The 25222-nt window shown below is 35.3% G+C and overlaps 2 protein-coding genes across 2 annotated transcripts; both read left to right on the top strand.

The window, feature by feature from the left end:
• Window positions 1-5538: 5538 nt before the first annotated feature.
• LOC148765144 (multicystatin-like) lies at window positions 5539-7321 on the top strand. The gene is made up of 2 exons (XM_088813109.1): window positions 5539-5898; window positions 6828-7321. The coding sequence occupies exons 1-2, from the start codon at window positions 5553-5555 to the stop codon at window positions 7145-7147; spliced, it is 666 nt and encodes a 221-aa protein (XP_088669235.1). The 5' UTR covers window positions 5539-5552; the 3' UTR covers window positions 7148-7321.
• A 6654-nt stretch (window positions 7322-13975) lies between these two features.
• LOC148765143 (multicystatin-like) lies at window positions 13976-15199 on the top strand. The gene is made up of 2 exons (XM_088812673.1): window positions 13976-14306; window positions 14898-15199. Exons 1-2 carry the CDS (start codon window positions 13976-13978, stop codon window positions 15197-15199), a joined length of 633 nt encoding a protein of 210 aa, XP_088668799.1.
• The last annotated feature ends 10023 nt before the right edge of the window (window positions 15200-25222 follow it).

Raw genomic sequence — 25222 nt, 5'->3', positions numbered from 1 at the left:
CACAACAACCGCAACAAAACGACGTTGCACGGCAAGAAGGCCAAACAAACACAAACCAAACACCAAAAAATCGCTTGGAAGGCTTGCGGACCACCGGATCCACACAAACGAAGAAGTCGACAAGGACTAGAGAGAGATTGATAGCGAGGACGAAGCACCACCACAACAAAGTTTGCACTGAAATTCAGAGATTTCGAGGATTTTAGAAACGAGCAGGTTCAGATTTTGATTTTTTTCCTCTTCTACTTTTTTTTTTTTTTTCTGGAACATGACTAATACAGAAGATGATTTATGAGATTTGATTGGGTTTTCCTGGAAAACTTGAAAACCCGACGAGTTTTTGCAGGGAGACAAACATGGGCTTAATCCAGGTTTTGTTTAAGAAAATGCTATTTGCGGTCACAAAATTGCTATTCGCGGTTTCTAACAAAACCCCCCAAAACTTTTAAAAATATCAAAAAACCCCCCAAAACTGCAAATAGCAAAAAAAAAGAAAAAAAAATTCGAAAATTCGAAATCAAGCTTGAAGAAGGGTTGGGCTTCGATTTTTTGATGTAATTTCGACTCTTTTATGTGTAATATGTATTGGGTAGGTCGATTACGGAACCAATTTCATGTTAAAAAGCCCTACAAATCGATTTGTAGGGCTTTTTTTTTCGCAAAAAAATGGTCGGACGCCCAAGATGGGCGCCCAAGGCGTGTACGAACGCCCGTTCCGGGCGTTCGTACACGCCTTGGGCGCCAATCTTGGGCGTTCGACAATTCAAAAAAAAAAAAAAAAAAAAAAAAAAAAAAAATTTGCACTGGACGCCCAACTCGGGCGCCCAAATGCAGCTTGCACGCCCAACTTGGGCGTGCACTGCATAAATGGGCGCCCAAATTGGGCTTTTAGGCGTTTTGGGGGGTTTTCTGATTTTTTTGGAAAGTTTTGGGGTTTTAGTGAAATAAAGTGTTTTTTTGGGGGGTTTTGTCAAAAACCGCAATTAGCAATTTTCAAACCGCAAAAAGCAATTCCCGTTGTTTAAAAGAAGAAGAAAAAATGAGTTGAAGCTTGAAATTTCTACCTTGATAATTTCATATTTATGTAGAAGCTATTATAACACAGGACAGGAGAGGAGAGGAGAGAAGCCATGTTTAAAGAAAAAGAGAAAAAAACATGGCAGAAGAAAATGAAGAAGAAGAAAGAGGAGATAGGGCAAAATTGTGGGTAAAGAAGTAATTTGCACATAAAACTAGCGGTGTTAATTTTTTTTAACATTGACCACAAATCGCACGGGCTATTTTGTTACGTTTTATAGTTCAGGGGGGTGTTTGTGACAAACTCTATAGTTCAGGGGTGCAAACTGTACTTTCCCTTATTTATTATAAGAACATGTGTGTGTACATACAAGAACGTGTATGTATACAGACTCGATATACAGATCTAGCATTATAAGGGTAAAAAGGTCAAAAACTGTTGCAGCTACAAAAGTAATTAAAAAAAGGACAAATTCAACTTGCCACGTCATCATACACAAACGGATATGAAACGGAGGGGCTATTTTGTTACGTTTTGCAGTTCGAGGGGTGTTTGTGACAAAACGCATACTTCAAGGGTGCAAACTATACTTTCCCCTTTATAATATGATGTTATCTTGAAAATAATATGATATTAATTTTGAAACAATATCTTTTGTTCAATTTTTTTCTTTATTTTTTCTTTATTTATATATTTTCTATTAGAACATTATTGGAATTAGTTTTACATTTTCGAAAAAATAACTTTGTTAAAAGTGTTAAATTCGATCCAATCCCTCCAATTTCCACACTATTCATAACTATTATTTCTTTGACCCAAAATGTATTTGATTAAAAGTTTTAGTTTGAACAAAATTCTCGCGTCACGGTATGATTTGCATCCAGATTACACCAAAAAATAGACCATTCGTTTTTCATAGGGTTTTTTTTGTAGTTCTCGATAGTATAGGTGGGTGAATGCGACATTTTTCATAGTACAAAGTGTATTTTACCCTAAAAATATTTAGGTTAAATACAGTTTGCACCCATGTACTATCACCATTGTCGCATATAACCCCTTGTACTATGAAATGCGACAAAACAACCATTGCCGTCCATATCTGTTACAAAAGTTGTCATTTTCAATAGCTGTTAGAAAATTCCAGACCAAAATACCCCTTTGATTGTGTATAAAAGGTGTGCATCATTCTTCATTCATTTGTACTCAATTTCTTCCCAATTTCTTCCCAATTTCCGTTCCGAGCCCATTTATTAACCAAAATTTCTGAACAAATTTTATATTCTAGAAATTATTTTTTATATGCTTTTAAATTTTGAAAATTCATTTTTTAGGTCCGATTCTGGAATCACTTTTGTTTTAATGTACGTGTTCGAATTTTTTTTGCCTAAGTTACATTCATCTTCTATCAAATAAGAGTAAGGGTAAAAAGGTAACTACGCTGCAAAAACTAATACCGTTAAAGTTGTCTGGTAAGGCGAGGGGTTGTTTTGTCGCATTTCATAGTACAGAGGGTTTATGTGACAGTGATGATAGTACAGTGGTGCAAACTATATTTAAGAGAATTTATGGACGTAATGTATTTTTTTAATTAGGAGGTTTTGATAAATGGATTTTTTGTGCATAAGTCTCTAACCAATCATCTTTATTATTCTAGGTTCAAGGGATATATCTCTTTCGCCAATAAGCCCATTCCTTTAATACGTATTATAAATAAATGAAAAACGTATATGACAAAATTACCTCCTACCCTTTACACTCAATTCTTAATTGTAAACCAATTTAATCAATTATGACCACAAAAATCGAATTTTAACTTCTTCTTTTTTTAGAAATTATTTTTTTCCTCCGGTCTTCGGCGTTGACTATTCGATTTATTTTTTTCTATTTTTTTTATTGTCAGTTTTTATGCCGTTTCCGGCGTTGACTTTTTCAATTTTTATTTATTTTTTTTTATTTTTTCTGGTCTGTTTTTTCCGACGCCGATCTCTGACGTTGATTTTTTTTCTCCCGTCTTGTCACGCCCGTCATTAACGTTGACCGTAGTACTGTCATTAATAGTAATTATATTGTCACTGACAGTAAATTAACGTAATTATACTTAGGGATGGCAACGGGTCGGTTCTGGGCCGGGTTTACCTAAACCCAAGACCCAACCCACGAATATATAAACCCAAGACCCGTCCCAACCCGTTTTAGCGTAGACCCAGACCCACCCCAACGCAATCCCTAACTAAACGGTTCCGACTCGTCAGACCCGCTAGACCCATTAACATACAAAAACTTTAATATTTTTTAACTTTTATAACATTTTGCTTGTATACTTTTACGAAATAATTTCAATACTAAAATACAATATTTTAAAAAATCTCTACAAGTGACATAACATGAACAACAAAATTACAATTAATTATATTTAACTTCGATAATAAGTAAAATTCATAATGCAAGACAATTAGCGGTGGTCCACAAGTGATAAATATTACTCACGAGAAATGAGAATCGAAAAATAAAACAGTAAAAATAGGTAAATGAGAATAAACAAGATGGAAATTGATAGTTGGATAAATGAAACTCGAAATTATATATATATATATATATATATATATATATATATATATATATATATATATACGGGTCGGTTCCGGGTCGGTTCCAACAAGACCCGTAACCCGACCCATAATCAATTCGGTTCTAGAAACTTAAACTTATTACCCGACCCAGAACCATTTAGCTGACCCAAACCCGCCCCAAACGGGTCGGTTCCGGGTTCAAGACCCGCCAAACCCGTACCCATTGCCATCCCTAATTATACTGTCGTTAACAGTACATTAACGTAATTGTACTATCGTTGATAGTATATTTATGTAATTGTACTCTCGTTGACAGTACAATTAAAGTCAGCTGCAATATTTTTTTATTTGTTTTCATTTTGTTGATTTTTTTTTTTGGACATAAATATTACTGTTTGGGACAGTAATATTATGAATATTACTTTCCCGGACAGTAATATTACTAATATTACTGTCCCAAACAGTAATATTATTGCATGAGACATTAATATTACGGCCGGAGACAGTATTATTATTGTCCAACACAACATAATTGTAGGCCAAGACGATAAAATTCATTTATACAGTAAAATTACTGTCTTAGACAGTTAAATTACAGTTTCAGACAGTTAAATAACTATTGGAGACAGTAATTTAGCAGTCAAGACAATAATATTAATTAAAATAATGTCTTTTAAGAAAAAAAATTCAAAAAAGAAAAAGTCAATTAACAGTTAAGTTACTGTCTCCGACAATTCAATTACTGTTGGAGACAGTAATTTAGCAGCCAAGACAGTCATATTAATTAAAATATTTTTTTAAGGAAAAAAAAAAGTCAAGTAACAGTTAAATTATTGTCTCCGATAGTTAAATTACTGTTGGAGACAGTAATTTAGCAGCCAAAACAGTAATATTTATTAAAATACTTCTTTTTAGAAAGAAAAAAAAAAGTCAACTTGGGAGACCGGTGGTCAACGGCGGCTGACCGGGGTCTACGGTGTTGGCGGGTCAAAATTGGTGTCAAAATTGAAATAATAGTCAAAATTGGTTAATTGGTGTTAAATTGGGTTGTAAATGATGAAATTAGAGTTGAATTGAGTTTTAAAGAATTCAGGGTAATTTTGGTATATATAAGAGAGTTTTCCTTATTTGCAAATGAGTTTTAAAGAATTCACGGTAATTTTGGTATATATAAGAGGGTTTTCCTTATTTGCAAATAAGTTTGAATAAGACCGTCTTTGATATTTCATATTTGCTTTGTTGTATACAAACATTTTTTTGTTGTTTGTTGATTTCTACTCATGTTCTTAAAAATACTTTTCCACATCATCAAACGAAAACCATGCCAACAATATATGGCAAAAAAACATGAAACCCTGGTGAATTAAATGATATTAGAGTAAGTAGAGGAGTTGTACGGTGAAGGTTTTCCGGCGGCGGTCTTTGAAGAAGAGATAATATTGGTGGAGCTTCTTGAATCGAGGGCTCTCCTCCATAACACCATATCCACCACTTCGTCTTGATCGGAAGTTGTTCTCCAGCCGTTTGACGAAGAGGGTTTACTATTTTGTTTGATGCGTGTGCTCAAGAGAGAAGAAATTAAGGGGAAAAAAACAGGCCCACAAGTTATTTTGTGTTGTAAAGACGAAAAATCCCTAACTTTAGGCATGTGAAATGTCGGAATCTTGACGAATTAGGTGGTTAAATGAGTCGAAACAAAGCGCAAAAATTCCCAAAATATAATCAGGCAAAATGCTATTAACCCTATAATTAAACGTAATTTTCTAGTTTTATTTTTGTTTTAAATTGTGAGTGGTACATGACACTTGTGCATTCAAAATCCCAATACTTTTGACTACATGATAACTACCAATTTAAGTTATCAAGATCTGGAACTTTTTTTTTCATCGATAACAATTAATTTCGATTTTTGACACCACTATAAAGGTAGAGAATGACTCTATCACACTAGTTCACCATCAAACATGGCACCTACCTCATGCTCAATCTTACTTACATTTCTCTTGATTTTGGTTGTTCCTATTAATAGTGTGTCGCCGATATGGGACTTAAAAGATCCAAAAGTTGTATCTATCGCAGAATTTGCAGTGGCAGAGCATAATAAGAAAGCTAATAAAACATTGCGCTTTGTGTCTGTTTTCAATGGAGATTATTCAGTGTATAGTGAAAAACACAACTATCAAGTCTATATAGATTTATCAGCTATAGATAAAAAGGTCACCAATACCAAAAAATATTCAGCATCTGTTTTGTACAGACCGCTACAGAAAAGTGATTCTATGAAACTTGATGACTTCAGCATATTCGAAGGTACGGTTAATTTAGAATTTATGATAATTAATAATATCTTATGATTATGAATATTAAATTATATATACAAACGTACATTTATACCACGATGTGCTAGTTTGTAGAATGAAATAAAATATAAAGTTTATGGTTTTGGTAATTTGGATATGTGTTGCATTTCTTTATAATTGGTTAAAGGATTAAATTCCGCCCCCTCCCCCCCCCCCAAAAAAAAATCTCAATAGCATTGATAGTATTAGGGTTGCAGAGAAAGAAAGAAAATTTAAATATATGATAATTAAATTGTATCAACAAATAAATCCACATTAATTTGTGTAAAAGAGAGGAAAAATTTTATTTTCGGAAAAAAGAAAACACTATCTGAATAGATTTGAATTTTATTAGTGGATTTGCAAATCTGATTTGCAATGATAGTCATTAGAGAAAAAAAATGGAAAATAGTAAATGAAAAATAATAATAAATAATTTTTAATTTCTTTTCTTTTTTTTTTTTCATTAGAATTTCTTAGATTGTCTTAGCATTTCCTAGTTTTTCTTTTTTTTTTTTATCTAAATATATTTTTATTTTTCCATTAATAAATGATATTATATTATTTTATTTGAGAATTTGTACGGGTGATTGCCCAATACTGCATCCCTTTCGGATTTATTTAAATTCATGACTCTGCTAGTGACGAATGTGCACCAAGATTTCTTATACTTTAGCTAAGTAATAAATTAACAACTATCCATTCAAGTTGTCTTTAATATTTTACTAATTTAAATTAAAAAAAATATATAGAATTGTCAAATTTTGTCATATCATTATATTAATATATATAAGAAAGTGGGGCTTAAAAAATATTTGCCGACAAAAATAATACATATACCAAACTCATTTTTATTCGTATACTTCTTGACTTTTAATGTTATTATTCGAAATGAAACAGATTATAAGCCTGGTGGTATGTGGCCGATCGAAGACCTAAAAGATCCAGGTGTGGTATCTGTCGCAAAATTTGCGGTGAAAGAGTATAATAAGAAGGCTAATACACCCTTACAGCTTGTAACTGTAATCAAGGGAAAACAACTTATGGTTGCAGGCTCTATATATTATCTATTGATCTTAGCTAAAGATAAAACCGCTGCATATACCCAAAAGTACGAAGTAGCGGTTTCAGATAGACCGTGGGAGATAAAGGGCGGTTTCGAGCTTGAATCATTTAAAAAACTATCAAAGTTAAATTGGATAGATAGTTTAAATAATTAAAGAAATTCCAATGTTAAATATCAAAATTGAATTATCAATTATTGATTTGATATTTGAGATAATATTTTGATATTGATTAAAATTCTTCTACTCCAACTATGGTTATCAAATTAATTATTAATTGGAAGTTTATGGGTGATTTTGTTTGTAATTGCCACATGTCAATTTGTGATTGAATCTTTAGATCGTTACATTTTTTTTATAAATTTCCAGCAAGTATATTTACATCCCAACAAGTGAATTATCAAAATAGAACCCTCATTTGATAACTCCATTGGAATTAAAAATTTATATATTTTAATGCGAAAATGGTGGTTAAAGGTTTGAATAGCATGTTTGATAATCCCATTGGAGTTGCTATTAGGGAAATTTGACGAAACCCTCCATCAGACATGTAGCCCCAATTTATTTGGTATTTTTAAGATGAATCCAAAAGGTCTTTTATTAATAAAAAATAATTAAGTATGACCATTATATCCTTACTTTATTCTAACAAATTAGGGTTGAAAATGCATTATATTTAATATATTTTCTATTTATATCACATTCTCAATCGATCCACAAATCTCGCTTCTTAATATTAGACTACCGTTTCATTGTAGTGGGAATTTTAATTCTAAAACGGTTCCACGATAGTGTAGCATGAGTAGGAAGGCGACATTTCGATTATATAGAGTGATTTTGGTGATTTGTGTCTGTTTCGATTCCAGTACCTACAGCGATTCCACCTATCATATTTTCAAACGATAACTGATAAATTTGATAACTGCTTTTTTGTTGGTTATCCGACAGACGACCAACGAGATCCATGGAAATCCGATGGACGGTCCCCCATCATCCTCTTCCACGAGTTCGGTTTCACCTACTCGAAAACGATCCCGACCTTTCATTATTAAATCCACTATTGCACAAAGTGGTTTATGTCATTTTCATTTATTTAAATTCACTATTTGTTGGATTTCGATTAAAATTCACTATTAACTTTGATATTTAAAGTGGATTACGTTAATTTCATAATGGTTTTCAATAAATTTCAGCAAATAGTAGATTTCAATTCTTGATAAATTTGCTAGAAAAAAAAAACTACCCAATTGTTTTATTTTACAACGAAATTAAAAAAAAAAAAAAAAAAAAAAAACATTTTTTTTTGGAAAAAAATTTAAAAATAAAAAATGGAAACAAGGGATAATTATATTTTTGGTCCCTATATTATACACTTTTGTCAATTTTGGTCCTTAAATTTTTTTTGCTACGAAATGGTCCTCAAATAATCGATTTGTTTACACTTACGGTCCACCGTTTGATTTTAGAGTTAGTTTGGATGGAAAAAGCACGTGTAAAGGCATGTGACCATGCTATTTCAACCACTTTCTTAAAAATATTTATGATTTAGCCCCAATTTTAATTAATTCCTAAAATTTTGCACAAAAAGAACAAAATGTTAATTGCAAATGGTACCCCTGTTACATAAATTGTCCATGTTTTGAAATCATTTGCAAAAAGAACCCTGTGAAGTGTGACCGCAGCAGTTTCCACCTTCAGAAGCCGCTTCTCCACCGCAGATTCCAATTGCAGAAAATGTCGGGGCAGGGATAAAGGGGTTCGAAGAAATCAGCTTGAAGCATGTAATTCCTGAAGAAATAATCGAAGAAATCTCTGTTGAGATTCAAGTGTGTTTCGAAACGATGGCGTTTTGTCATCTCAACAAATCATGCGCCGACGGAAGTAAGCACGTCTTCGGCTTCGAACATCTTAAACGCATTTCTTGAGTCTCGGATCATGTTTGTTTCGTGATGAACCCGTTGTGACAACTAATATGGATATTCAAATTCGACCCGTGAAAAAAAATCGGATCGTGGGATCACTATTTGTACGGGAGATTAGATTATGTGGAATCCTTCAACTAGAAAAACCAAATAATACAAGGATTACAAGGTTGTCATCATTAAAGACGGTCAACATAGTCAACAACACAAGACACCGACGCGAACACGGATGTATAGTTCCAAGACCGATTCTTGGAAAGAAATCGAGTATTGGAAAAAATACGACGGAAGGCTACATTGAATTGGCTGGCGCCCGGTCGGCGAACTTGGTTGTGGTTGGGATATTGTTGCTCTTGATTTGGCTGAGGAGAAATACGTAATTATGGCTCGGCCAGAGTGTTTTTCGGGTCTCCATTGATTGTGAATGAACAGCTAGAAATCAAGACGGGGAAAAAGGAGACGACTCGTGTTCTATGAATCATGGGTTTGTTCTTCGGAGGAAAAAACAAAAAACAACCGGTCACTTTGTATTTTTGCTGCCCCATGTTATCTAGTTTAGATTCAATGGAAATATGTGTTTTTCGATCTTCGACGTTCTTCGTTTTTCTTTGTTATTGCGAAAGTTAGTCCATGAATATATGAAGCTTATTTTTGCGTTTTGAGATGCTTTATTTATCATTTTTAAATGGGTTTTTTGCAAAAACCACCTGTGTAATCTCGAATAGCTAAAAAACCCCTTGTGTTATAAATATTAGCACATAACCCCCTGTGAAAAATAGTGAAAGCCAAAAAGAACCCTATGAGCTCGATGTGTTATACACTCGCGCTTTATGCGATTGGGCATCTAATTTTGAAACTAGAAATACCTAAATACCCTTTAAATCAATTTTCTTGAAATTTATAAATTTATTGCATATTTTTCATAAGCTCAAAATGATGTTTTCAAAATTTTCAGTTTAATCCCTAATAATTTCAAAAAAGCTCTCTCTCTCCAAATTGCATAGTACCAAATAGCAATTTTCATAATTTCTCAAAACTTCATATCTTCTTTCTCCCTCTCCTTCTCCAGATCTCCTCCTTGCCAAAAAAAAAGGAAAAAAGAAAAAAGAAACAATATCCAACAGTTCATCTTCATAACCAGCTAGTTTGCAAAAGAAGAAAAAAAAAACAAAAGTTGCTTTCTCCATCTAAACGCGCCGGCAGACAATTGCAAGAAGTTGCTTTCTCCATCTAAAGGCGTCGGAAGACAAAGGCACTTCACGCACAAAAAACACAGGACCAACACAACATACACATGCTCAAAACGTAACTCTATCCAAAACCTTGATTTACAAGAGATTAAGAACCCATCAAACATAAAGCATAATCTGTTTTTGGGGTGGGAAGGCAGGTGGTGAGGCGGTGGTGGTGTGGCCGTGGTGGTGTGGTGGTGGTGATGCGACGGCGGGGGGAAGAATTGGGTTGGGGGAGGAAGGTGATGGTCGTGGGTGATAATTTTTTTTTTTTTTGCATTTTATTTATTTAATGGAAACATAAATTAATAAAAAATAGGTAATTACAACAACCCTTGAAATATTATCAATTTTTTTATCGGTTTTATCTCATTCGAACTCCACATTTTGTAGCAAGATCGTAATATGTGTTTTTTAGCTTGTATATACAGATAGTGGTGCATCAGAAACTGTATTTTTACACAAAACGAGTACAAACTAGAACACATTCAACAAAATCTAGATGATTATGTTGAATTTGATTCCATAAGGGTGGAGGTATAAGAAAAAATCATAATTGAGAGGTAGATGTAATTATCCAAACAAGATGGATTTTTTCGTAAATTGACCATACCTCAGGGGTGGTTGTAATTTACCCTAAAAAATATGAGGTTAGTTTAGTCATTTCATATAAGTCCACTGCTAATTTCGAAATGAGGGGCAGTGTGCTTTGTGAAAAATAATACAGAGGGGTCTATGCTAATATTTTTAACATGAGAAGTCTTAGCCATTCAAGATTTCACTGGGGTTCTATGCAATTCGCTCTTTTAAATTGATACCCATAATTTATCCTTGATTCTTTTATTAAATTCGTATTTCAGTTTCATACATCCTTTTTAAAATAAAAAAAGTGTAATACTTATTCTAATATTTAATAGGGGTCAAAATTAGATGGACTGGATTAAAATTAGATTTTTTAGAAAATTTCTAAAAAAATTTGGAACTCCAAAATCAATTTATATTCCAATTTCAAAATTATTGGAATCTAAAAACTCATTCCAATTCCAAAAGGCTAAGACATTTCGGAATTTCGAAAAAAAAAAATTTGGAAACCACATAAGTTTCAAAATTTCAAGACTTAGGGGAAATTTTTCTGAAAATTTTATAATTTTCCAAAGGCGGCGATATATGCAAACACATTTTTTTATTAGTTCAAACCCATATAAAGGAGTTTATTAGTTCAAGCCTGTAAATTAATTTAATTTTATTACATCAAGACCAAACATGACGAATATACTGTTATCAATAAATAATAGTCAAATACAAACAAACTCTAATTTTAATTTGTTCAAGAACAAAAAAAAAAAAGAGTAAAAAAAACAAAAATAGAAAATAGAAAATAGAAAAAAACTCACAACTGCCGCCACCAGACCGCCGAGACACCGACCAGCGAGACTTCCACCGCGCCGACGACAACGAGCGACCCACCCACCGCACCACCTCCCCGCACCATCACTACCACCCCACCACCTCCACCGCACAATCACCACCACCCCACCACCACCAACAAGTCCTTTTTACTAAACTTGTGTTTGTCAATTCAAAAACATTAATCGAGCATCGATTCTTGATAAATATGCGTGGATGAACATTAATCTATGCTTACTTCTTGTTGGGTTGCAATGTTTTAGTCGATTTTGGAGAAAAAAAAAATTGAGATTAAAATTGATTTTTTGTGTGCTTTCGTTAGTTTCCAAAATCGGTTTATCCAAACCGATTTTGTTCACGAAAATTGGTTTCACAATGCCGATTTTTGTTAACCAAATCGACGACACAACACCGACTTTACAAGTCAAAATCGGCGTTGTAACGCCGATTTTTATTTATTTTTTATTTTTTATGATTTATGTCTTTTATTTGGTTTTGTATTTCATTAAGAGTAAATTAGTATTTTTATGTTGGAGGTCTTGAACTAATAAAAAAATGGGCTTGCATATATCCGCCGCCTTTTCCAAAAATAAGAATATTCACGTTGATAAAAGTTAAACTAATAACTACTAATTTTTTGTTCAAAAAACTAAGTAAAAATAAACCATATCATAATATTTAATAAAACTTCTAACAATAATTCAATATGTCAAAATCCTTAAACAAAACTTAAATCAAATCACTGTATAAGAAAAAAAAATAAAACTTAAAATAAGTATTTTATAAGACATTATTTATCGGTGTATTTGTCGGAAACAATAGGAATTTTCGGAATTAATTTCGGAACTTAAATAGGATCGAAAATTCCCATTTTTTTATATAATTACAATTCGAATCCAAAAAATCGGAAAAATCGAAATTTTGAAAGTCGAAATGAAAAAGGTTGGTCCAAGATCGAAACTTTTCGCATCACAAGCGGAAATTGGATTTTCCGTTCCAATTTGAAAAAATAAGTAGGTTATATTAATATTTTATTGCTAGATTTTTTTGACGAAATGATTATTTAATATGATTGTTAAATAAAATTGATCCAATATTTTTTTTTATGTCTACTTTCTCCGCCGCTGGTTTCTGGTATTGACTTTTTGTAGTATTTCATTTTCCCTAAAATTTTCATCATTTTATTTATGTCAGTCACTGAACGTTGACGTAATGTACTGTCATTAACAGTAATTATATTGTCGCTGGCAGTAATTGTACTGTCAACGACAATATTATTATTATTTTGGTTTTTTTTATTTTTATTTTTTTATGTTGACAAGTCAACGTAATTATATTACTGTCATTGACGGCAAAATTACTGTAAACACAATAATATTACTGTCAATCACATCAATACTTTTTTGTATTTTTACTTTTTTGTTTTGTTTGTGTTGTTGACCAATTAACGTAATAATATTACTATCTACTATTATAATATTATTGTAAACACAATAATATTATTGTGGTTGACGGTAATATTACTGTTGTTACAGTAATATTACTGTGGATGATAGTAATATTATTGTGGATAACTATAATATTACTGTCAACCATATCAATATTAATTCTTTTGCCTTTTTATTATGTTTGCATTTGTTTAAGGGTCAACATATTAATATTACTCTGTTACACAATAATAATGATTTTTGTTGTGTTAATATTACCGTGTTAGAGACTAATATAGCAATATTATTGTGTTAAACAGTAGTATAGTTAATATTACGGTGTTTAGCAGTAATATAGTTAATATGATTGTCAACCACATCAATAAACGGGGCAAAAATATGTTAAAGAAAAAAAAAGTCAACATCAGCGATGGGTGAATTTGTACTCAAAATTGAGTTTTCGGTCAAAATTGAATAATTTGTGAAATTTGGAGTCAAATTGAAATTAAATTAAATTAAAGAATGAAATTGGAGTATATTAAAATGTTAAAATATGATGAGGTCTTTTAGTTTTTTACAAACCTTTGAACAATATGAGTCAAAATAACGGGTTCAGGTGTGGCCGCACAATTTTATTTTGTTAAGGTGGCAGAGTGAAAAAAAGCGCAAAATATAATTGGCAAAATGCTAGTATAATTGACAAAATGCTATTTCTTTTCCTAAGGATGCAAAATGCTATTAACCTTATAATTAAACTTAATTTTCTAGTTTTAATTTTGTTTTAAACTGTGAGTGGTACATGTAGTTTGTACATGACACTTGTGCATCCAAAATCCCAAAACTTTTGACTACATGATAACTATCAATTTAAGTTATCGCTATCTATAAACTCTTTTTTTTTTTTTCTTCGATAGCCATTCATTTCAATTTTTGACACCACTATACATAGAGAATGACTCTATCACATGAATTCACCATCAACATGGCACCTACCTCATGCTCAATCTTACTCACATTCCTCTTGATTTTGGTTGTCCTATTAATAGTGTGTCGCCGATATGGGACCTAAAAGATCCGAAAGTTGTATCTATCGCAAAATTTGCAGTCGCAGAGCATAATAAGAAAGCTAATAAAACATTGCGCTTTGTGTCTGTTTTCAATGGAGATTATTCAGTGTATAGCGAAAAACACAACTATCAAGTCTATATAGATTTCTCAGCTATAGATAACAAGGCCATCAATCCCAAAAAATATTCATCATCTGTTTTGTACAAACCGCGACAGAAAAATAATTCTATGAAACTCGATGGCTTCAGCATATTTGAAGGTACGGCCGATTTAGAATTTATGATAATTAAAAATATCTTATGAATATTAAATTTTATGTACATACATACATTTGTACTACGATGTGCTAGTTTATAGAATGAAATTAAATATAAAATTTATGGCTTTTGGTAATTTGGATATGTGTTGCATTTCTTTATAGTTGGTTAGAGGATTAAACTTTTTTCCCTGAAATCTCAATAGCATTGATAATATTAGGGTTGTAGAGCAAAAAATCTTAGTTTTATTTATATATTTTTATTCTTTAATTAATAAATAAGATTATAGAATTAGTACAGGTTATTGCCCAAGAGTGCACCCCTTCCAAATTTATTTAAATTCCTGACTCTGCTAGTGCCGCATGTGCACCAAGATTTCATATTCTTTAGCTAAAAAATAATAAATATTCATTTAAGTTATCTATAATATTTTACTAATTTAAATTAAATAATTACAAGTTTCGAATTTTGACATCATTGTATATAATGAAGGGGCATACAAAATATTCACCCAACAAAAATAATACCTATATCACACTCGTTTTTATCCTTATATTTCTTGATTTTTATTATTATTATTCAAAATGAAACAGGTTATAAACCTGGTGGTATGTGGCCGATCAAGGACCTGGAAGATCCAAGTGTGGTGTCTGCCGCAAAATTTGCAGTGAAAGAATACAATAACAAGGCTAATACAACCTTACAGTTTGTAACTATAATCAAGGGAAAAAAACATATGGTTGCAGGCTCTTTCTACCATCTATTGATCTTAGCTAAACATAAACCTGCTGCATATCCCGAAAAGTATGAAGTAGCGGTTTCAGATAGACCGTGGAAGATAAAGGGTGGTTTGGAGCTTGAATCATTTAGAAAACTATCAAAGTTATTTGGATAGATGGTTTAAATAATAAGGAATTATTTGGCAAAAAAAACCCATCAGATATGTGCAATTACAATAAGCTCAAATTTATTTCGCAGTTTCAAGATAAATCCAAAATGTCTTTTATTAATAAAACAATAAGGGGAAACTACAGTTTGTACCCTTAAACTATGGGGTCTGTCACAAACACCCCTCTGAACAACAAAACGTAACCAAATGGCCTTTCCATTTCGAATCTGTTAGTGGATGATAATGTGGCATGTTGACTTTCTCATTTATATCTGATTTTTTTATTGTTCCACTTTTTCGGACGCTTTTACCCTTGCATATATATTTTAAATATAAATAATTCTTAAAATTCTTATATTTATTATTAAATGTTATAAATATTTTGGTTGTTCCTTACTAAGTATTCAATAATATTTAAATTATTAAATTATTAAACAATCAAAATACAAAATTGTTTTTTATTAAATACAAATAAATTATTAAAAGAAAGGGAAAATCTATACTGCTCTCAACACACACTCTCTCTCGCTCGACATGTGCATAGAACAAAGCCTCCAAATTCACCTCAAATTTGACAGGTGTCATTGGAAAGAAGAAGATTCCTCCTCGTGAAGAAGAAGCTAAAGAAATTGGGAATCGATCCTCTTATCCATAAGCCTCTGCCACCACCCACCAACGCCGACGAACCACCACCGGAAGCAGCAGTGGAACCAAATATAATGGAGGATAAGGTGGAGCCCACTCAACCATTGTTAGCGAGTCAGCGGAACACAAAATTGAGAGCCCATTTGATTCCAGCACTGACTACATGGACGAAATTCATGTGATTGATCCCCATAAATTATGCTCCCCCGATGAAAATTCATCAACCCCGACCCCTCATAATCTTCATCTTCCTCCAATTCTTGTACCGGTGGCGGCGGGTGCTCTTCAAACGAGAGCGAAGATGTGCAATTTTCGCCGACTTTTGAGGATTATTAGCATATGGGACGATGATTTTATGAGCTACTTGGGATTTGTTGGTTGACAATGAAATAGCTATGTATAGGAGAAATAGGTTTTGGAGAAAAAAGAGAATAAATTCTCTTACGTATATTAATTGTATATATAGTTACATGTAGGAAACCCTAACCTATTACACAAGGTAACCTATTATACAAGGTAACTATAATAAATAAGAATAATAATAGTATACGTAATATATATAATATATACGCTAATACACACCCGCAGTCGAAACGGGAAAGGAGAGGACGTGGAGACTGAAGACAAACTGTTGGAACAGTTGAGTAGGGAGTCCTTTCGTGAAGATATCGGCAAACTGGCAGGCGGATGGGACGTGAAGAACTCGAACGTGTCCCAAAGCAACTTTGTCTCGGACAAAGTGGATATCGATCTCCACATGTTACGTACGAGAGTGTTGAATAGGATTGCTGGATAGGTAGACGGCATTCTGACGTTGTCACAGTACACAATAGTGGCTTTCGAAAGTGGGCAGAGCAACTCAGAGAGTAGGTTGCATAACCAAGTCGTTTCGGCGACGGCATTTGCGACAGCCCGATATTCGACTTCCGCACTCGATCGAGAAGTAGTGACCTGTCGTTTGGAGGACCAAGAAATGAGGTTGTTGACGAGGAAAACACAATAGCCCGATGTCGAACGACGAGTGTCGGGGCAGCCACCCCAATCGGCGTCGAAGTAAGCGATAAGGGAGAGGTCCGGATTGGGGGAGAGCTGAAGGCCGTGATCGAGAGTGCCACGAATGTAGCGAAGGATACGCTTAAGAGCCGCCATATGAGGTTCCCTCGGATCATGCATGAATAGACATACTTGTTGCACAGCATAGCAGATGTCGGGACGAGTAAACGTGAGGTATTGCAGTGCACCGGCAAGGCTGCGATAAAGAGTAGGGTCAGCCACGGGGGGTCCAGTGGTCGAAGACAACTTGCTCTTTGTGTCAGCCGACGTAAGACAAGGGTTGCAGGAATCCATGTGTGCACGCTCTAGTATCTCGTCGGCGTACTTGCGTTGAGAGAGAAATAGCCCATTCGACGAGCGAGTAACTGAGATGCCAAGAAAGTAGTGAAGATCGCCAAGGTCCTTCATTGCGAACTCTTGATTAAGGGTAGCGATGATAGAGCGGAGCAATTTAGGTGTGGAGGCCGTAAGTACAATGTCATCGACATACAGCAGAAGGTAGGCGCATGAACTGTTGCGACAGTCGCGTGAACTGTTGCGACAGTACACAAAGAGTGAAGTGTCGGACTTGCATTCTCTGAACCCCATGGTAGTAATGTGAGATGCAAAATGCTTGTACCAAGCACGTGGTGCCTGCTTGAGACCGTAGAGTGCTTTGTTGAGACGACACACGTGAGTGGGGCGAGATGGGTCGACGAATCCGGGAGGTTGCTCGCAGTAGACAGTTTCAGAGAGATTGCCATGTAAGAAGGCATTTTTTACATCAAGGTGGTGGATTGGCCAGGATCGGGAGAGAGCAATACTGAGAACTGTTCGAACAGTTGCTGGTTTGACAACTGGGCTAAAAGTCTCGTCAAAATCGATGCTAGCCTGCTGGTGAAACCCACGAACAACCCACCGTGCTTTGTATCGCTCAAGGGAGCCATCAGACTTGAGTTTATGTTTGTATATCCACTTACCAGAAATAACATTAGTGAACGGTGGGCGGGGCACAACATTCCAAGTATTGTTTTTAATTAAAGCAGTATATTCCTCAATCATGGCGTTTCGCCAATTTTGGTCAAGAAGAGCTTGGCGATAATTGGTGGGAATGGAAGAGGTAGAGGACGCAACGAGAGAGAAAGGGACTTTGGGTTTGTGGATGCCCACTTTACTACGAGTCACCATAGGGTGAGCAGGGGGGGGTGGGGGAGGTGTGGGAGTAGAAGTAGGAGTTGTGAGCTGGTCGTGGTCGAGAGGTGGAGCTGCAGGTGGAACAAGTGTTGGCTGTGATATTGGACTGTTGGACGAACTGTTGGAACGGGGTGGTTCACTGTTGCAACAGTTGGATGAACTGTTACAACAGTTAGACGTAGTCTGAGGGAGGAGGAAGAGGGACGGTGTGTTTTCGTCCAAGGCAGAGGTAGGAAGTGTGTTTGTGGGGGGAGTGGACTCAGCAAAGGGAAAGTGTGTTTCGTCGAAGGTAACATGACGAGAAATTATGATACGGCCAGTGGATCTATCAAGGCAACGATAGCCTTTGTGAGAGGAAGGGTGACCCAGATAGACACAAGGAGTAGAATAGGGGGCGAGTTTATGTGGTGTGGTGGCGGTGAGGTTGGGATAGCAGAGACAGCCAAATACTCGAAGATGAGAGTATGTAGGTTTGATTTGGTAAAGACCTTCGTGAGGGGTCCGGTTTTGTGTGGTTTTGGTAGGTAAGATATTGAGTAGGTGGGTGGCCATATCAAGAGCTTCGACCCAATAAGTAGGAGGAAGATGAGCTTGAAAGATGAGGGATCGAATCATGTTGGTTATGGTGCAGATCATTCGTTCTGCGTGTCCGTTTTGAGGGGAGGTGTGGGGACACGAAAAACGATTTAGGATGCCGTACGTATTTAGTGAAGTAGTTTTGAAAATCCACATTTTTTAATTCACGACCATTATCACTTTGTAAGGCTTTCAGGGGATGTTGGAATTGAGTTTTGAGAAGTGTATGAAAATTGACAAAGGTTGTAAAAACGTCAAATTTATTTCGAAGAGGAAAAGTCCATCAATAATGGGTAAAATCATCAACTAAGACAAGATAATATTTGAAACCCGTAAGACTAGAGATAGGAGAAGTCCATAAATCAGCATGAATAATTTGAAATGGAGCAACAATAGTAGATTTTTGAGAAAAAAATGGTAGACGAAAATGTTTGCCTAATTGACAGGCATTACAAAGAGACTCTATATGGTCTTTATTATGGGAAAGAAAAGTGCAAGAAAATAAACGGGACATGACATGTTTGCCGGGATGGCCTGGACGCTGATGCCAAAGAGTGCGAGACGAAGGTGTTGCGACAATGAGGAAAGCAACGGAAGGTGAGGTGGGGGGAGGGACGCCAAATCGATATAGGTCACCGGAGCTATTGCACCTGAAAATCTCGACTCGACTCCGAAGATCCTTCACAGAAAAACCAAACGGGTCAAATTCAACCGAACATGGGTTATCGCGGGTGAACTTTCGAACAGAGATAAGGTGTTTGACAATATTGGGTATGACACAGACATTTGTGAGGCGGAAAGGAGTGGTGGGAAGAATTGTGTGGCCTATGTGGGTTATGGGGAGGGTGGAACCATTACCGACGACGACATGTTTGGGGAAATTACTGCCAGGAATAAAAACAAAGTTGAAATTACCTGAGTGTGCTGCCATATGAGAGGTCGCCCCGCTGTCCATGAACCACTGTGACTCGGTAGGCTGCTGAAGTGTCACCGTATTCAAACGGTTTGCGAGATCCACCACGTTGGTACTGTTGCAGGAACTGTTGCAACTGTTGTTGGAACTGTTAGAGCTAAGGCATGGTTGCTGCTGCGGATGAACCTGAGTATGAGCCGAGTGGCCGTTGTAGGGTTCAGGTGGTCCAGTAAAGTAGGCTTGAGCCGCTGGAGTGGATGGGTGGCCCGATGTATTTGGAGCGGATCCCAGAACTGACGGTTGTCGGTAAGGTGCGCGCCAGAGTTGAGATGCGCCATGGGCGCTGTGGTAGCCGTAGTGCTGCATGGGATGACGGTGTGCGACCTCCGCGACGGTTGGATCGGCCACCCCCACGCTGATAGCATGAAGAACAACCTCCGCGGAAACTGTTGCATGAACCGTTGCAACTGTTGGATGAACAGTTTGCGTTGGAGGCGTAGAAAACAGCAGCGGTCTGCTCCGGTTCAACAATTCTTGTTTCTTCCATCTGAAGAAGCGATCGAGTCTGTAGAAAGCTTGGGAGGGGATTCTGAAAGGAGATGAGGTTGGCGACGGTCCCGTAATTTTTCGGAAGGCCGTGTAGTGTTTGCAGGACGAGTTGTTTGTCGGAGATTGGATTTCCGACATCGGCCAAGTTGTCCGCCGTGGTTTGGATTATTTGGCAATAATCGTGAATGGAGAGAGTGCCTTTCTTGAGGGACTTGAATTTTTCTTCAAGTTGAATGGGTCGATAATCTTTGTTATCGGTGAAGAGAGAAGAGATGGCGGTCCATAGATCACTGGCGGTGGAGGTTTTTGAGAGAACCATGCCGGACAGATCGTCGGAGATGGTGTCGTAGATCCAAGATTGGAGGAGATAGTCGGCGCGCTGCCATTCATCGGCGGAAATTGAATCTGGACGGGTTTTGCCCTGTAGAAGATCGGAGAGGCAGAAACGACCGACGGTAATCGTGAAAAAGTGGCTCCACTTTTGATAATTAGGATTTTTCAGATCTAGAGTAACGTGGATAAGAGATTTGATATTAGAGATGGCATGAGCAAGGTGAAAAGGATTGAGAGGGGCGGTGGAGGGAGAAGAAGCTTCACCGGCCATGGAGAAGAGGGGGGGGGGTGACGGCTATGGAGAAGAAGAGAAGAAGGGATGGTGACGGCTAGGTTAACCTAGTGTCTGATACCATATAGGAGAAATAGGTTTTGGAGAAAAGAGAATAAATTCTCTTATGTATATTAATCGTATATATAGTTACATGTAGGAAACCCTAACCTATTACACAAGGTAACATATTATACAAGGTAACTATAATAAATAAGAATAATAATAGTATACGTAATATATATAATATATACGCTAATACTATGAACCATTTTCGGAAATGCCCAACACATATGAAGTTGGGATTTAAAGGTAAGACTAGAGAAAAATGAGAATGGTAAGAAGAGAGAAAGGAGATGAGAGGGGAGAGAGAGAGGTGAAGTCCCGTTAAAAATGACGAAAAGTTGAAGAAAATAGAGAGGAGGAGGAGAGAAGGGCAAAATTGATGGCCAAATAAGTAAATTCACATTATAACTGACGGTGTTAGTTCATTTGACGTTGACCATAAATAACATGGGTCTTTTTGGTATGTTTATAGTTCAAGAGGGTATTTGGGACAACTTTCATAGTTCAGCGGTGCAAACTGTACTTTCCCCAAAAATTAATTAAGTATAACCATTATACCATTACTTTATTTCTAGTGTAACTTAGGGTTGAAAATACATTATACGTAATATTTTTTCCATATATATCACATTCTCAATCAATTTTCAAACCTCGCTCCTTGGTTTTAGACTACCGTTTCATCTTAGTGGGAATTTTAATTCTTAAAACGGTTCCACGATAATGTATCATGGGTAGGAAGGCGACTTTTCAATTATACAAAGTGATTTTTGTGATTTGTGTATATTTCGATTCCAGTACCTATAGCGATTGTACCTATCATACTTTCACACGATAACTGAATTTATAGATGTTGGTTATCCGACAGACGACCAACGAGATCCATGGAAATCCGGTAAAGGTTCCCCATCATCATCTTCCACGAGTTCGGTTTAACCTACTCGAAGACGATCCCCCAACCTTTCATTATTAAATCCACTATTGCGCAGAGTGATTTTTGTCATTTCCATTTATTTAGATCCACTATGCCCATAGTGGATTTTGACATTCCATTTATTAAATTCACTTTTAAAATTGATATTTAAAGTGGATACGTTAATTTCATAGTTAATTTTACGTTAATTTCATAATGGTTTTCGTTAATAGTTCCAAAATATAAACAATAATATATTTTAAAAATTACTTCAAATGTAAAATGCATAAATATTAGAAATTCTAATAGCAATTCTTGATGTCAAAAATGTAAATTAATTTATATATGTTATATTTATTACAAGAAAATAAAATACTAAATAATGAATAAAAGAAAACTTTATTATAGAGATTCAGTATAATATATAATATATAAATTTTAACAAAAATTACAACTTGGAAATTTCAAATTTTAATTAATGCATTTTTTTAATGTAAAATATCAATTCTTTTATATTAATATAATTGTTTTCCCATTTTCTTCCAAAATATATCAGTCATCATCTTTTAGGATCCTGGCAGCCGCAGTATGAGAATTTCAACTCCAATAAGGGTTGGTTCCTTGTGGGCACCTGATCCGGATCAGCTACCCTAACGGGCTGTTGAGTCACCATGATTTACATTCCTCCATCAAATGCTGGTCGGGCCAAGGGATAGAAACCCGGGAGGCGAGAGATTTCACCTTTTAATACAAGGTATTGACAATGTTAGAGTTTGTAGAGTATGGATATATATATATATATATATATATATATATATATATATATATATATATATATATATATATATATATATATATATATATATATCCTTATATACATGTATGATTTTACTATCGCTATATACAATTATAATTTGATGTATTTTAAAGATGATGGACTAAAAGTGGGACAAACTATATATTTTGTGGACTAGTAAAGACATTTTGTCTTTGATTTATTAGAACTTTTTACAATTTCATAATTACATCAACTTTTTGGTTTCTTATGAGAAATTTAAATGCCGTTACAAATTGGAAAAATAGGGGTCGAACCCTAAACCTCTACTCAAATAATAGGAGTTCGGTATTAACTCTCTAAGTAAGTGTTGGTATAATAATTACAGTAAGGGGCTATTTGATATACACTCCTAATATTGAAAATAAATAGGGATAGATCTACCCCTAAAATCTTCCTTTAAGATACCTTGGAGAGGCAAAAACCGAGTTCACTTTGCCGTCATTTCTCAACCGCTTCGATTTTTTTTCAAGAACTCCACGGTATTATGACATATTACCTCCGCATCCACTCCCCCAGGCCCCCTACGCAAATAGCATAACAATATCCTCACACCCTCCAATTTTACAATTATCTCATCCCTTCAATTAATTGAACAAATAATAAGTAATAAGAAATATGCACATCAGTTATGTTTGGTGCCAGATTTTCTAGAGTTTCGAAAACAAAAGATAAAGTCGATGTTTCACCAAAAAGCTCTTGACAGAGAGGTTGTGGTGATGAGGGTGAAATAGTAACTATGCCTATGTTGTCTTACGGTGTTAGTACTTTGACCATTGACTATAAAAAATAGAGGGGGGGTTTTGTAGTTTTCGATAGTATAGGTGGGTTAATGCGACATTTTTCATAGTACAAGGGCGCAAAATATTTTGCCCTAAATTCTAGTTTGGGCCCCTATGCTGTCATCATTGTCGCATATATCCCTTGTACTCTGAAATGCGACAAAACAACCCTTGCCGTAACGAACAAATCAACTAAAACAAAAGCAAAAAAAAAAAAAAAAAACACTAGAACTCCAACAAAAACGACTATTATCGAAACCAACTACAACCGTAATGAAAACAACTATATCTTTTTTACTAACATGAACACAATTTCAAGGAAGGAATATACATTCTACAATTAATTGAACGATAATCAGCCTCCCAAATAATACCGAACATAACGGACGAAGCAGATCCGCTTATGCTAACGGCATCCGAGGTTACGGTTGGGCGTCGGTGGTTGCGATTCTCACATGAAAATGCAGCCCGAGGTTTCGTCATCCTCCTCGAGGTCGATCGATTCCATTACAACGGTGGTGGAGTGGTCTTCCGACGAGGATTGCAAGAATGCTTCCAAAAATTGAAGAACAAAGAAAAAAAAAAGTACCAGATCTCTTCATCCCTCCGAAAGGAAAGGGGAGGGACCGAAAAAGGCATCTGTCCGTCCTCGTTTTGGCGGCGGCGCCTTGTCGTTGTTGAGATATGGTGCCGCCTTCGTCCTCTCCTTCGTCCTTGCCTCCGCCGCCATCGGATTCCCAATTCGAGAAAGAAGAGAAGGGGCCCGGGTCTTCCTCGTCGTTGTTGAGATGTGACGCCACCTTCACCGCCGCCGCCGATACTACTGATCGGTTCCAGAAAAGAAGAGAAAAGATAAGGGGATTAGAGAACGGCGGTTTATGATGGGCGATGTAGCTAGGTTTTGAAAATATAAGATTTGGTAATTAGGGATAATATAGGTATAAATTATAATATTAAATATTTAATAATCGTAATAATATTAATTTAATTAAATAATTAAGGGGGTTCTCACTAATATTGTAAATGGGTGTAGATCCATCTTAATATATCATAATGTGTTGGGGGTTCTCACTAATAATCCATTTTTAATTAGGAGGTTTTGATAAACCTTTATTTGTGGTAAATGTAATGTTGGTCTATGTGCATTGTTGATACAGTAGAACATCGATAAGTTAATAATCGGTATATTAATAATTTTGCTTAAATAATAATTTAATCCCTAAATTATTAACTCGATAATTTAATATTTTGCTATATTAATAGAATTTTCCTAATCCCGACTGTATTAATTTATAGAGGTTCATACAACTTCGTAATTGGTTTAACGCCCCAGACTTGTCAGCCCGACCCGTTAGCCAACCAACTATAACCCACCAGAAATCGGGGCAACAACGGACCTACCACAATTCCACCTCAAAAGTTCATGAAAGATATTGGTGCCCAGTAGTTAAAAGGGCCTTCCTTTTAAACTCAATGAATCTCACATTTTTCCGATGGATAAGAGCGTTACATTTGGTGTTTTGAATGTTTTAACTTTTAGCCATACTTTGTTGCAAATTAATGTGGACGAGAAGGCCCACTAGATAATAGCCCTAGTTATAAGGCCATATTCTCGGATAGTTTTCTTTACATTGAAAGAATTGGATTTTTAAAAAAAAGAAAACAAAACAAAACAAAAAAAAAAAAAAAAAAAAAAAAAAAAAAAGAATTGGATTTAAGAAATAATTTAAAAGTGAAAAATCTTAATCGACTTCAATTAAAAACATTGGTTTGGATTAAAATCATCCATTATCAGTCATTAGAGTTAATTTCATATTTCAATTAAAAACATTGGTTTGCATGTGACCCCTATAAATTTCTAATTTTCGCACTTACCCCTTCAAAATTTGAAAATATGGATGTCCCCTTATAAAATATTATTCT

Source organism: Erythranthe guttata, chromosome 14, assembly GCF_056151865.1.
Source record: "Erythranthe guttata isolate IM_541 chromosome 14, IM_541, whole genome shotgun sequence".
NCBI lineage: Eukaryota > Viridiplantae > Streptophyta > Magnoliopsida > Lamiales > Phrymaceae > Erythranthe > Erythranthe guttata.
Note: the sequence above shows the minus strand (reverse complement) of the source record. Positions and strands in the feature narration are given on the sequence as shown.